Here is a 15,318-nt window from a genome sequence, read left to right as displayed (position 1 = left end):
CCAGCTCTGCAAATCTTTTTTTAGAGTAAGGTTCCAAGTTAAACATGCTGTTTACTGGAAACCTGCACATGAATTAAACAGCCCATTTTGGGACAAACCTTTACACGAAATGTGAAGTCTTACTTAAAAAAAAAAAAAAAAGCCTGGCAACCTCTGTTTGTATTATAAAGAGTCTTATGTGTGCCAATCTCCTTTAAGGACACAGTCTGGAGCACAGCACATAGGCACATGCTGCAACGCAGCAGAACGAGATTCAGGAAATCAGCTGGTGACTGAGCAAGGAAGCATGAGAAATTAAGACAAAAAGCATCTCCAACAGCAGCTGCACAATAGGTTTGCATTTCCTAGTCCACTTTCCTTCACAGATGTGCCAAATTAATTGTCACCACACAACTGTATGACTAGAATAATTTGATAAACCTATATAATCGAGAAAAGGTCCCAGTCCCACAGGCATTTGCCTGAGATCTTATCCTGTGCCTAACAGGGTCTTCAGGACTTCAGTTTTGATGGTGAAAACTGAACTTTTATACACATACCTGTGTGTATGCGGCCACACAAGCTATCTACACTAAGAAATACACACTTTATATAGATATGAAAAATATCCTGTGACAGATAACTGCAAGCCAAGCACTCATATTAAGCCACAAAACAAAGTTTATTGGATCTCCTCAAATTCTTTGTACAGTTTTGCTGCTAAATAGACAACACATTGGCATATCACCTTTAATCTTTATTTCAATCAGAAGTCCAACTTGAAAGAACCGGTAACACATTTAATGGCATCTTCAATAAATAAAATGACAAAAAAAATCTATAGTCTTTGCACAGACACATTACAATCCACTCCAAATTCAGTATTGCCAAAACACTGGGTTTTTTCTAAAAACTTGCTTCAAAATGTTTTTTTTTTTCTCTTTGTTTCAGCACTTAAATACACGGGAAAGTATATCACGAGAGAAAACAGATACTCCATTCTGAACAGAACTTGTAAAAACCAGTAACTTAAAAACAAAAGATAATTGAATCTCTCTAATTAGATTAAATAATCCTGTTTGAAGCCCTTTTGGGAAAAACCCTGATTCTAACCTTCATATCAAAACATGCAGTTTCACTGGATCCTATCCTATGTCAGCATACTTGTACAATAAGAATTAAATTCCATGATTTCTTGTTTTTTTTAAAGGGGAGATTGGTAAAGCAGAAGCATTAGCCTACCACACTCACAAAAGTAGTCATGGTCCATATATTCTGCAGTAGTAAACAGCTATTTGTACTCGGTCCATTGCTTGAACTCCTACCACACTGGAAAAGATACTGTAGTTTACCCCTTGTTTCTGTACTCGTCTCTTCCCCAGTCCAGCAGCCTCAAGAGCCTCAGCGAGATGAAGATACATGCAAATACAAATCTGCCTGCGCAGATCAGATTGCAGGATGAGGACCAACACATCTGACTCTAATTAGATGCTAGGCTTAATTTAAAGCTTTTCCTAAAGAGAGAAAGCCATCAATAAAGAAAAGCTGAACCCCAAGATTTCCAAATTGCAATTCCCTGTAATTTGCAATACCTATTAGCATATCACAAACCAATTACAGTGTCAGTTAATGTAGGAAGAACCACTCTATCACTAAAATTAGTTAAAAGACTCATCTTCAAGCCTTCTGGAGCCTTCTTCAGCGAAGGCTTAGGGCATGCAAGGAATGCATGGCTGGGCCCCCACCGACCTATGCATACTATATAGGGAGAGAAAAGGTTACTTTAAACAAAAGGCAGAATTACACCACATCTGTGCAAACATTTAAACCAGTTTGTTTCAACCAGTTATTTGCTTATCCCAACTACTGCTGCTGACTATACTTGGCTAATTCAAGAGAACATGATAAAGCAGGGCCCAATTTGTTTAACAGAACAGAACTTTTTTCCTGCAGGTATCTCCCTGTCAGCTAACATCATAACAGAAGTGCAATAATTTACAATATTTTCAAACAGTTATTAAAATGATACAATTTTAGGGAAACAAATCCACTAGTTTAACCATAAAAATATTTCCCCAGGTAACAAATCTTAAAGCATTCAGTAACACAGTATTTCAATAATAACAATAATAATAATAATAATACAGAAAATCCCTTCCAATTCTTAGAAAAGACAGAACTCTTAGATTTTTCTTATTGTACACTATTTAGGAGTTTTGCCACCTTGTGAAGATCATGCTGTAATTAAGAATATAACTACCATTTAAAAGAAGTGAGAATGGAAATACTGACCTGACTTTGAAATTATATTCTTAACCTTTTGCAAATGAAGACAAGGTAAAGCCCAGAGCCATGTCATCCAGGTACTCAAGAACTTACAAGACAGTTTACATCCAGAGTCATAAGAAAGCACCACTTTCCATAAAGTACTTTGTATGTCTATTGCTGAACAGCATATTAAATAATTCTGCGAGAACTGCTAAAACAGATTCTCATACTAACGGGAGTTTGAATTACAGAATTCAGGTTTGGGGATAACAGGGAACTTTGTGACAAAATTATACTCTGAAAAAATATCTGCTAAATTTGGTCCAGGCATCCAAAAAACAAACAAGGGCACATGGGTCTCTCATTGCTTAATGCTGTTCAGTTGATCCTTTAAATAATAATAAAAAAAAATTATATGGCAATAAGGAATAAGAAGGGCTGCCCACAACAGGCACAGAACTGTGACACAATAAATAGTCTCTTCAGAGAGATGTTTTAACTGTGACTTTGCCATGTGAATAACTGAACTTGTACTAATGGAGAACTCTGAAATTTGTGTACCATACCCACAAAGAAATGATTTCCTATTTAAAAAACAGATCCATTTGTAATTAACTGCTTTTCCAATCATCATTAGATATGTGAAAAACAATTTTAAAAAAATCTTTTAAAACAATTACAAAGAGTGGACTGCAGTAGCAGCTATTCAAGCAAGATTCAAGCACAGGTTTAAACGAACTTTCAAGACGGGAATTAGCCTTCTTTGTCAAAAATTTGTACAACTTTTTCAAAAACCTGAAAAGAGAGAGAAGAATATTAATTTCATTAAGTGTTAGTCAAACAGGTAGTTCAAGTTAAGCCAGCACACACAATAATTGACAGTATTTTTTAAAACATGTAGATTTGTCTTAGAACATTCACAGAAACTCATTATTAGTGAAACTGGCATCAGTTCCAGGAAACTGAGACAGAGTAGCAATACTACTTCAGAAAAGCAAAAGCTCATGAAAGTGAAAGAGACAAGACACTAAAACACAGAAACATTGAAAATTTGTTTAGTCCAGCTCATGTTCAAGCAGAACTAACTGATTTCTTAAAGTTATTCACATCTTAATCAGTTCTTCAAGAGTCAAAATGACAGTTCCACAACCTCCCTCAGTAATACACATCAGTACTTAATTAGCACACTAACCACATACACACACATCTCGGAAAAATGCCAAAAATATGTACCCTGCCACTGTCATCCTTATGGCTTTTTTGGCTTATATACTTACTTCATCAACAGATTTAGAGGCATCCACTTTTCTGACTTTTCCCATTCTCTCATACAAATCTATTATAGGCTTAGTAGACTGGAGATATGTATGAATTCTAGGAGAAAGCACAGGGGGAAAAAAAGCATTACATAGTAAAATATAAACAGAAGGGAACTGAAAAGTTTTGAAGATAGTACCTCTTTTCCAGACTCTCCCGATTATCATCACTTCTACCACTGCTCTTGCCTCTTTCAAGACAGCGGTCAATACATATCTACAAAAAAACATGAAAAGGATGATCACAACCAAGAACACAAGGTGCTATCTTGAAAGCAGGAACAAAACAAAAATCCTGAAAACCTAAATAGGCCCGACGCACAAAATACTGTCCAGATATGGCGGATGTAACCAGAATTCACATGGAAAGCTAGATTCGTCCAGAGAAAAAGGATGATAGCTTTACAGTTCATCAGTTTATAGAAATTTGGGCTCTTCAAATGGGATTGAGGTCAGTGGAAGTAAAAGCAACGTCAAGCTCTGTAGTTCGACTGGGTCTCTCCAACTTGAGACATTTAAAGAAGAAAATTACCCGATTTTCAAGGTGTGTTCAGACTTTCTGAAAAGCAGCATGTCAAATTAGGCTACTAACATATGCCTGCACTGAAGGAAAGTCACTCTATGTTCTCTGAAGAATTTTTTAAGGCTATGTACTAAGTTATTGTAAGTTAAAGTGTTCTTACTTGACGTTGCTATAACAGACTTAAAAATCAAAATTTAAGTAAAAACTGAAGAACTAACCATAGTTAAAAGCTACCCAATGAACTAAGTTTTAAAACCTAAAGTAAGGAACACTGATCCATGTACACTTCATGAATACATTTACCCTACTTGTGCAAGAGGACAACAGTTAACAATTTTTTCCTACAAAGTACACCCATAATAAAAAAAAAAATATTTAAAAATCCAGAAAATCTTGTAGGCATTTGTCTATTTGTAGATCTAGTAAAAAATTAGAAACCCAAAATTAACACCCCACCAAGTGAAAAAAATTAAATTTTATTTAAGTTTTTAAATAGAAAAAAATCCACCTCGCTTGCTCTTTGAGCATAAAAGATAATGGCAATTAAGTTTAAAAAAAAAAAAAGGTTAAAAAACCTCTTACAGAATTGGGAAAAACAGTAAAAGGAAGAAAGTCAGCTTAAGGTGCTGGGATTCTCAGTTTTTATGCTTCAAGGGCACTGACATACTAAAAAGACAGCATATCATCGCACTTGTTAAATGAATGCAATGTATCACTGTCAAAATGCCCTTGTAATCTAATGGCTTGCCAAATAAAACGTTAATTACTGGCTATCCTATAGCACAGCTCACAACTATGAAAATAAAGACTGCTGCTGCCAGCACTTTAGAATTAAAGCAGACATTGCTATCAAGTTCATTTTGGACTAAACAACAGTTACTAAGAGTAAACAGAGTAACATTTTCTGAAAATTAACCAAATAATTTTCTAGAATGTATTTAAAGTTTTTATAAATTTTCCTTATAAATGCAATTGCCTGAAGTACTTCTTCAATATCATTTATTTCTACATGATTATACCCAAGGGCAAGTAGCTGCCTGCTATTTCAAAAACATGCAGTTTTTCACCTGCAAAAACAGGTTGCGAGAAAATCCTTGAAATTCATGGGCGAAGTTTTTCTTCTACTCTTACACTAGTCCATTCACTGCCTACCAGTTTCATTGTTCTTCTTGAATGATTCTCACAAAATAGCAAGAAAGGAAATTACAGAATAACACACTTTGTTACCTCATTGTCACAATCAAAAAACAGAACAAAAGAAACATCCGCCTTTCCATCCATAGTCTTATTCCAGCCTTGAAGATTATCTTCATTCCTGGGAAATCCATCAATCAAGAACTTGTTCTTCTGGGAATTGGCAGCCATTGTTTGATCCATAGCCTGATAAAAGAGAATTCAATTCATGATCTCCTGCACATACAACCATTTATCTACTTATTAAATTAACCCCAACAAGTTGACATGCTAAGTTGAGAAGCATTTATCTTGGGATTATGCAATTTTACAAGATGTAATTTTGTCTCTCAGAATCACAGAATGGTCAGGGTTGGAAGGGATCTCCGGAGATCCAATCCCCTGCTAAAGCAGGTTCATCTAGAGTCTGTCTCTCTTGACCTGGGGAGCCCAGCACAGCACTCCAGGTGCAGCCTCACCAGGGCAGAGCAGAGTGGGAGGATAACCTCCCTCAATCTGCTGGCCACGCTCCTGCTAATGCACTCCAGGATACCATTCACCTTCAGTGTATGCTAATTCCTTCACCGACGCACCAATATAGCCTTCTTTCAAACTGAAATCAGTGTTTCATAAAGCTCAAAGTCTCGTGACTCACAATCCCAGCTTTAAAGTTGATTTTCTACAGGATACTGGAAAGCGCTGTTACACAGTAAGATGTTAAAACATCCCTGATCTAGAGTTAATTCTAACAGAAAAATGCCAGATAAATTTAGTGCCATGAGCAACAGAAACCTTTTCTGTCTTAAAGGAGATACTGTGGTTGTTTTCCTGAACATCTAATGAAGGCCAGTGCATTTCCTTCCACAGGAACATTAGCAGGTGCACTTCTTCACCTGGCTATCTGCTTTGATAAAACTTACAGAAACTTAGTGCCTTTAAGGCCCCTACCCTCCGGTCAAATATGACTGAGCTTATCAAGACGTCCAAAAGCTAGTTAAGGGAAATAAGAAACAGAGAGTTTCACCGATTCCCTACAGCTACTGAATAAATAAATAAATACATAAAACCCCCATTCTCACAGATCCCCAGGTATCAGAGGCCATCACCTACTGTCCACCAACCAGCCAGAAAAACATGAGTAATTGCCAAGAGAAGTTCAGTACACAGTGCACACACCTACGTGTCTGCCATGTCATAAGAGTCATACTGAAGGAAGGGCAATTCGTCCCGAACGCAGCCACTGCTTTGTCACTTAGTCTGCAAGAGTGAACCAGCAAGGAAACAGCTCGCTCCTTACCCTCTTCAGCAAGCTGATTGTTATTTCAACTGGTACAATTTCCCCTTCCTTAATGTAGTTCTCAATGAGTTCTCCATACTGCGAGCCTGGCCTTTTTCGTTCATCCCGAAGGAGGTCACCAGCAGAAAGGTGCGTGTACCCGTATTTCTGAAACATACAGAACAAACAGGCATAGATTCCCATGAATTAGTACACGTGCAAAATTAACATCAGTCAACAGTAACAGTGTCAACCACATTTATCTTCACATTACAACATAAAAATGCAGGGAATAGCATCTTGCTGATGATGAATCTATTCAGTCTTCAGTGCAAACTCTTGACAACGCAGCATACTCTGTATACACAGAAAGCACAGCAGTACAGTGTCCTGGGTAAAATGCTCAATGGGGTTTTGGTCAGATATTCGTGTACTGTTTTCAAAGACAATTTTGTCATGTTTGGAAACGAGACCATCTCAAAGTCCCCAAGGCACTTCCTAATAAGTTACACTGTGCAATGAGGTGTTTAACAACCACCAAATTTGATACAAACTATATTCCACCCTAACAGTTCAACTACTTAAAAACTGTAAGTGGTTATCAGCTACCAAGTCTTGATTTACAAAGTGAAGAAGTTGAGATAGCGCCTTTCCTTGCTATGTTTACACAATAGGTTTGTAATTTTATCTAATTACCTGGTTAAAGAAAAGCACACAAAGTGATTCCAGGTCCTTTGGAGCTGGAGGACTGTTTCAAGTACAGCACAAGCCAGAAATTCTACGTTCCTGTTGCAGTTCTGGCACAAACTTCCTGCTCTATCTCAGTCAAATAATTTATAACTCTGTGTCTAACACTGCAGCTACACAAACAGTCCTACACATGCATTCCTCCAAACCCAGCCCTGCATGCCTGCCCCTGCGACCTCCTTCCTTGGGATGAGCGTGACAACTTGGAGGGCAGCCCTCGGGCGAGGCTGGTGCCTTCTCCTAAGGATGATGTGGCAGATGAAGGTAAACAGTTACACTGGTGCCACCCTATGTCACGCCACGTACAGTAAACAAAAAAGAGAGATCAGGGCCAAATCTATCAGCCAAATCTATCAATTAGATATCAGTACGCAGGAAAACAGCAAACACTATTACTCTCTTCCTTCACCTCAACCTACACCTAAAAAAAGTTGCTAACGCAAAATCCCTATGAAAAGTACGTATTACACTTGAATTTCTCAGGCATTTACCATCATAAATAGACAACTAGTGCAAACATACAAATACACTATGACCAAAGAGAAATGCATTGCTGTAATGGAGACTTTAGAGCACAAAACAACCATTTTCTCAGCTCATTTAACACCACAAGAAAACTAACCAAACGTACTATGCAAATATAGGCATAAAAACAACTCTTCAGTTATTACCTAAGCTAGCTATACATCCAAAACAGAGTATACCTATACATACTCATCCTAAAGTTTTTAAACAAAACAAAGGCAGCAGCAAAAAACTTCAAGGTTATCAGCTTGGTTACAGCAACACCCAAAACAAATTTTAAAAAAGGTGTCTGAGCAGCATAACAATGTGACTGCACACTTTTTAAGTCTGTGAACTCGGGATTTAAAAACTTGGCTACTGGACTAAGTACAACAGATATATTACACAAGCCACTAAATGACTTTAAAACCATTTCAGTTGCTTTCCAATTTCACCCACAAAAGCGTGGAAAGTTAGTTCTGCCATAGTCATAATTTAAGAAGGGATATAATTACCTAAATCTCCAAAAGTCTACACAGCTGGCAAAAAAAATGGAAGCAAGATCTTGCTCTAAATAACTGTGAAGAAAAAGCTCCACAGACATCCTCTATAAGCTCACTGTACTCCTGCTTTAATGTGCATTGCATTTGGATATGCCTATTTAATTGCAAATCTAAATATTAACTATGAACTACAGAAGCTGTACACCAGAATAAATCTTTCCTTATAAGCAAGAAACCTTACTCTGCTAAACCCTAAATTAACATGTAGTAGTTCTTGCTAAAGTTAAAGAATGATGATATTTTTAACATCAACTTTCTACAAAGGAGAAAACAGGAGGAAAATATAATCCCTTCGGTTTTAGAGGATTACTAAACCATTTAATTTTCCTTGGCATTTCCCTTTTCATGCATGAAAACTAAATGGAGTCAGACAATTTTTGGAATTCTTGGTCTTTTGCAACAGCAAACTACAATACTTTTTAACAGCTGAGCAGAAAAGTAAAAGAAGTGTTTTAAAGTGCTGTTGTATAAATAGACTTGTTTTAGATAATAGTAAATTGTATTCTACAGTAACCTTCAGAATGGATTAACCAGGCAATAAGAAAAACAAACCTCTCCTTCAGGGGCAAAAACATCTATTTGTTAACTGTACTGAGTCAAGAGCCAAAGAAAACATGTCAGTTTAAACAATGCAAACAAGCACAGAGAAAGGCCTGGCTGCTGCTCCATACACCGAAGGCTTCAGAGATGCAGCGTTCACACTACTCTTGCCAGTTTTAATCAATGCGTACAGGGCAGGAAGATTTCTTTCATCTCAGGCAAGATAAACCCTCAGCAAGTGTCCTGAATTGCAGCAAATCACATCTTCAAGAACTCACTAAAAAGACTGTGATGTAACTGCACGAAAAAAAGGGGAAAAACACTCTCACGCCTTGCCAAGGTCTGCATTGTGCCAGCATGACTTTCCAGCAGTGCCAAGTACATCTTGATGCAATCCCCAGAACAAGACTTGCTGCAACTACTGCCTAATTCTTCTCCTCCAAAATCAGAAAGGGAGCAGGGCAGTGGCTGCCAAACAATGAAAAAGCAGTTTCACCAGTTCTCAAAGGACGATATATGCTAGATTCAGAATATCAGACCGAAAGGAAGACCTGAAATAGAAACTAGGTTAAAGAAAAGATTCCCAAATAATTGATGCCAAGCACCTAAAATCTGGACGTATTTTTAAATTACACAGAAGAAAATAGAATTAACTATTCTAAAACTTATTTCAGAGGTACTGTTTTCTGCTATGCTAGCAGACTGGTGTGACGTTCTATAAGAAGAAAAAAAAGATTAAATTGGTAAATTGCTATTACACAAGTTCTCATTATTTTAGTAACTATTTTTATATTTGGAGAACCATAATCCAAGTTTCTTGCAAAAATTAACTGTGAACGAAAAAGGTAAAAATCAGCTGTCTTCGGTACCACTGTAGACAGCTTCCTCCTTTGCTTTCAAGAAAACCTACAAAAAAAATAATCCCAGTGACGTGGCAAGGCAAGCTCAAGTTTCCATCAGTCCCACCGTAAAGGTGTTTCTCAGAACAGCACTTAGCAGGACTGAATAGAGCAAAGCAAAACATTGCTCGCTGGCCGGGTAAATCAGCCCCCATTCAGCAGGACAATCTGGGACATGCAAGCTGTATGTTCCACATCTCCAAATTACAACCCAAGCCTGCAGCCTCCCTGGGGTGCCCTTCTCTCCCCTGTCCTACAGCCACTCGTAGCTTCCTTCTGTCAGCCAGGATTTGCAGCTTCCACTCCACAGACAGAACATGGTTTGTTTTCAGTAAATACAATAAATAGATTAATACAACTAAAACACATGAGTCATATCTGTGTCACACTTGAGTAAGGTGGAGTCTACCCTAACAATCTTCTCAAGGCAGTAAGAAAGGATCAGCAGCAGGCAGCAGCTGCTGCTGGGACGCCTTACACAGCCGGCTTTTGAGGGGCACAAGGTTTATTTCTGATTCAGCCCCGTGTGGTCCAACAACACATCTCTCCGCTAAACACACAGCTTGAGACTTCCTTAAGTAAGCAGAAGCCAAGAAAAAGCAAGAGAAATACAAATTACTACTTTGACCTTGACTCCTATCTTGGCTTATCATTGTTACTCTGAAAATGAAAGTCACAGGGCTTAAGATCTAAACAAATAAAACACACTTTTATTGCCCTAGTTCTGACCTGTCATATCTTGGGCAACATTAATAAACAACTGAAATTTGCTGTATACATAATTCAAGAACTAGTTAAAATAAAAACAGAACCATGTAAAGCCTGCAGCGTTTGTTGGGGTTTTTTTAATAACCTAAAAAGCTTTTGTCTGTCCTATTGGCAATTAGCACATCGAATTAGAACTTTGGGGTACAAACTATAGTTTGTATAGTTTATTATAGTTACAAACAGTAACAGACCTTGTGTCTTCTTATTCCAATTAAAAAAAAAAAATTGAAGACATTTTCTTAGTTTGAAACATGTTCTTGCCTCTGGGGGAGGAAAAACAAGCAAAAAGCCACATTAACAAAACTGAATGCACAAGGGTATCCCACAGAGAGTGCCCCCAGGGACGTGGGGAGCAAACAGAACACCCCAGGGCTTCAAGAACACTGAGCTCAATAAAAGGCACTGAGTATGTTTGGGAAAGTCCAAATTTCATTGTCCAGTGTTCTGCAAAATGGAAGCATATAGAGATAAATCTTCAGGGGGTAGATTTAAACAATCACTCATCATGTTTTAAAACAGTAAGTTCAGAAATATACACTTATATTCCAAAAAACAACTATGAGAACATAAGGCTAAGCAGAATACTAATACTTGACACTCTTGAAAGAGATTTCAGAAATTGAGCTTAAAGCAAACAATTTTAAAAATGTTTTTATTTCAAGGAAGTTAATGCTGTCTCTCAGCAGACTTCCAGAAGACAATTAATACACGACAGCAAAACCAAAATCCACTGCTGCTTTCAAAGGAGCGTTTCTGATACAATAAGTTCTTCTTTGCATTGTTTCCTTCACCCTAGGAAATTTCCTTATCATATATCCCAAAGCAACTTAACAGCTTTTTCCACTTGGATATTAATTTATGCTTTTACAAAAGGAGAAGGCTCAGCATCCCACCTTGCTGAATTAAGTTTAGATTTAACCACAAACATATAGAACAGGGCTGTGGTGGTGGTGCATTTCAGGCAAAGGTTGTAGGATTTAAAATTTAAGTACATGAAAGCATATTTTGTGCAGATTTGAAGAACATTTTTTCCTTGACTTTACCATAACCATTTTATAAGCAAAGTTCAGAAGTCAGCAATACAACCCATTCATTTTGTCCTACACACACATCGTAATATCACAGTCACAGAAGTCACTGTAGAAACCATGAAGATTATTACAAGAACCTGCATTCAAATGACATCATTCAGCTACCTGCTCAAATATTCTGCCTCACACAACAGCTACGCAACAGTCCCAGATGATGGCAAGCTCCAGCTAACAGAGCTGTGGGAGGTTTCAGGGATTAATCTGCAGAGCTGGAAGGGAAAGGGCAAGAACTTTAGAGGGAATTCTGCTTTATCCTTTCCTAAATAGGACGAACTGGTCCAGAGCAGCAGTTCTCCTGCATTTGCACTTCGGCGAGAATTCTGTGAGTTTGTGGAACATACAGGAGTTGTCCCTCAGTACTGAAGAAAACCAGCTTGGTTCAGTTGTCTCCTCCAACCTTATCTGTGAAGATAAGGAAACCTAATCTCTTACCTGCTGTTCCCTTTCGAACACTGTGTCAATACCCATTTCCGCTTGTTATTCTGTCTTCTTCCCTCAAATAATGTCTCCATTTTAGTCCAAACTTAGCATGAATACATGCCTTCTCCAGAAGGAAGGACTCCAGCACACACACATATTGAACAGTTATGATTTAGGCTAGCATTTAACAAATACGTATTTTGCCTACATCATGTGATAGGCATCACCCTTTTCTGGGAATGTAAACCATAGACAGCAAAACAATTACAACACCACTTCGAGAAATCATTCCCAGGTAGTACATAATATCCTCCTTACTCCATAAAACACAGCTACCCTTGGTTTTTTTAATGAAAATCATATAATGCTAAAATCATACAAGATCTCACCTCAGCAAAGTGAGACTTCTTCCACACGTGATGTGCTCTGTCCCAAATATCTAGTATGAATAGCAACCAAGAAATATTTATAGCTTACACTGACCTTCTGTTCAGCATAAACTTCAGATTTACAGCAAGATACTGGGTCAGATTCATTCCAAATGTAAACCAATATTATTCAGTCCATTTACAACAGGATGAATGAGGTTTATTATTACTCAGTTACAGCCCCCCTTCTCCGTGGCAAGCTGCCAACAGGACTTAAAATCCAAACAAAAATACACCTTCAGCTTAAAGGCTGCATTGACTGCACACAGGCTATTCAACAGCCTGTATTCAACCAGCGCTCTCTGGGGGGCTGCCAGGGGCCAGGCCAAAGATGCCTGCTTAAAAAGGTGCTGCTCTCTAGTACCTCTGCTGCATTTCATCCACACTTCCCTGTTCACGTCCCATTTTTCTAAAGATCTCCAAGCAGGCTCGTATCAGTCCAACTCCCCCTTCAGCCACCTCAGACCCTCTCTCCCTCAAAGTTTTGCCAACAGCTCCTGCAGAGGTGTCTGAACAAGCAGGAATGCCATCCATTGCAGTCAGCAGGTCCGAGTGCTTTCTACTGTCAGCCCGCTGACCTCAATAAACTTCTTCCCATGCAGTGAACAGGATTAGCAGAATTAAAGCAAGTTTACATTTATTAATATTTGGACTTCTCTTTCTGGGCTTAGAAAAGAAAATACATACTATACAAGCAAAGTTAACTTTCTTCTTTCATTTTTAGCTGCAAATACAATTTGAGTAGTAATGACTCATTTGAACTCCTAACAAAGTGGTCTTCATCCAATTATATTAGTCTATCAAGCCAAAGGTATTTATACTTCTAAACACAGGCCAGCAGCCATACAAGATACTTCAGCCCTGAGGCTACATTAATGGTTTGGTGAAAGCCATTAATGACAGCCTATAAGATTCCCCTACAGTTTAAGCTCATTTGTTTGCTGTGTGCCAGGGGCAGAATTTGACCTTACCGAAAAGGCTTTATGAGCGCTATGAACCTTTCATTCCACAATTTAATTTAATGAATAAGCCGGTTTGAATGAGAGTCTGTAATTTGAGGTTAAAATCCTTCAGAACTAAAGTTATAACTGCATTTTTCAGTCTGGACCACATTCGCATAACTTAGTTATACAACACAGAGAACTAGGATATAATGGCAGCGTGGATAAACTGTAACAGTACTGCCAGGGCACCACCAGAATAGACGATACACAGAACGTGCCTGTGGCAGGAGTGGCAGGGATTTTTTTCCACCAATGGCTTTAGAAAGATGGGCTTTGCTACAGTTCTTAATCACGTCTTTCAGTGTAAGTATGAATAAACTTTGATCCTACATGGCTTTCAATGAGAAAGATATATAAAATTGCAGGGGGCAGGGAAAAGTTGTTTCAAATCCTACATATACATCTCGGGAAGTATTCATCCTTAACTACCGCTGTAATCAACCACTTGGATACACTGCAATTATCCCTGCCTCTTTGGGTTTCTAAAGGGACAGTACTACACCACGCAGCTTTCACCGTTCTTTCTTAGATACTTATTCTATTGCAGAGGGCTGTAAAAATGTGTTTGGAAAACTGAAAATGTCAATGTTCTAGCAGAAAGTCCTAACGTTTACTGCCAGTTTCGGGCTCTTTGAAAAGAGAGACCAAGATGAACCATCTAGGGGGTCAGGCCATCCTTTGACCTCTGTCGTGTTCTGCCACAGAACACAATTCTAGTTCAGTTTTTTAACATTTGACTTTCACAACTTACAGAGGTGGCACCAGCTCAGAAAGCCAACGCCCTACACTACCAGCCCTTACGCCTATGGAGCGGGCCTGAGCCGCCACGGGCCTGGAGCCCACACACTGGAGACCAACCCGTTCCCATCCACCCTAAACCACCGTCGCCGTCCTCCCCGGGCCACACACCCGGCCGCCCGGGGCGGGCAACCCCGCAGCCCCCACCGTGTGCAGGCCCCGCCGCCACACCGGCCACACCGCCCAGGCTGGCCGGGGCCTCTGGAGCGCCGCGCTGCCGCCCCCCTGCCGAGCCCTGGCGGGTGTCCCACAGCCCGGGGCGGGACCGTGGCGGGGGGTGGGGTGGTGGGGGAGTGGGTGGGGAGGGCGGCGGGGCAGGAGAAGGGGACAGGCCGGCCCCCGGCTAGGCCACCTGGCAGGGGCTGCGCGGCGGGACCCTCCCGGGGAGTGGGGACAGGCTGCCCCAAAGGCGACCACGCCAAGGGCAGGCACGGACTCCCGGGGGGGTCTACAACCTCCTGAGTGTCCCGCACCCCCAAGCCACCCGCCGGGATGCGTAGTCCCGTACACCCCCGCCCCGGCGGCGGGTGCGCGGCCCTCACCTCCACGATGCGAGCGCACTGCGTCCCCTTGCCCGCCCCGGGCCCGCCGAGGACGAAGACGACGACAGGCTTCATGAGGAGAAGGAGGCGGCGGCGGAGCAGCAGCAGGACAGCGGCGGCAGGGCGGCGGCCAGAGGGCGGCCGTGGAGCGGGCGGGGAGCGGCGGGCACCGAGGCCAGGGCTGGGGCGGGGGGGTTAGGGCTGAGGCACAGCAGCCGCCGCGCACCCGTTGCTGAGCTGTCCCCGCCGAGGGAAAGTGCTTCCGGGTTCCCGGCGGCGCGCGCCGACCGGGAGGGGCGGGGCTGGCACGTGCGCGCGGGGCCGGCAGTGGGCCCCGGCAGTGCGGCTGCTTTCCGGTGCGCCGAGCTGCCAGCCGCCCTGCGGCGAGCCCTTCTCCCGGCCCCCGTGTGCAGCGTGCCCTGCGCCGGCCTCCGGGCACTGGCCCCGAGCACAGCGTGCCCGCCGGGACCGGGGAGAGG

General features: G+C 40.8%; 1 protein-coding gene across 1 annotated transcript; it reads right to left on the bottom strand.

Moving 5' to 3' along the window:
- Positions 1-642: 642 nt before the first annotated feature.
- Positions 643-15,078, bottom strand: CMPK1 (cytidine/uridine monophosphate kinase 1). The gene is made up of 6 exons (XM_040610270.1): positions 14,840-15,078; positions 6,557-6,703; positions 5,314-5,466; positions 3,704-3,780; positions 3,525-3,621; positions 643-3,042 (listed from the first exon to the last, which is right to left on the bottom strand). Exons 1-6 carry the CDS (start codon positions 14,912-14,914, stop codon positions 3,001-3,003), a joined length of 591 nt encoding a protein of 196 aa, XP_040466204.1. The 5' UTR covers positions 14,915-15,078; the 3' UTR covers positions 643-3,000.
- Between the last annotated feature and the right edge of the window lie 240 nt (positions 15,079-15,318).

The sequence above is a fragment of the Falco naumanni genome, chromosome 11 (assembly GCF_017639655.2).
Source record: "Falco naumanni isolate bFalNau1 chromosome 11, bFalNau1.pat, whole genome shotgun sequence".
NCBI classification, from domain to species: domain Eukaryota; kingdom Metazoa; phylum Chordata; class Aves; order Falconiformes; family Falconidae; genus Falco; species Falco naumanni.
The sequence above is the reverse complement of the archived record's forward strand: the minus strand, read 5'-3'. Positions and strand labels throughout refer to the sequence as shown.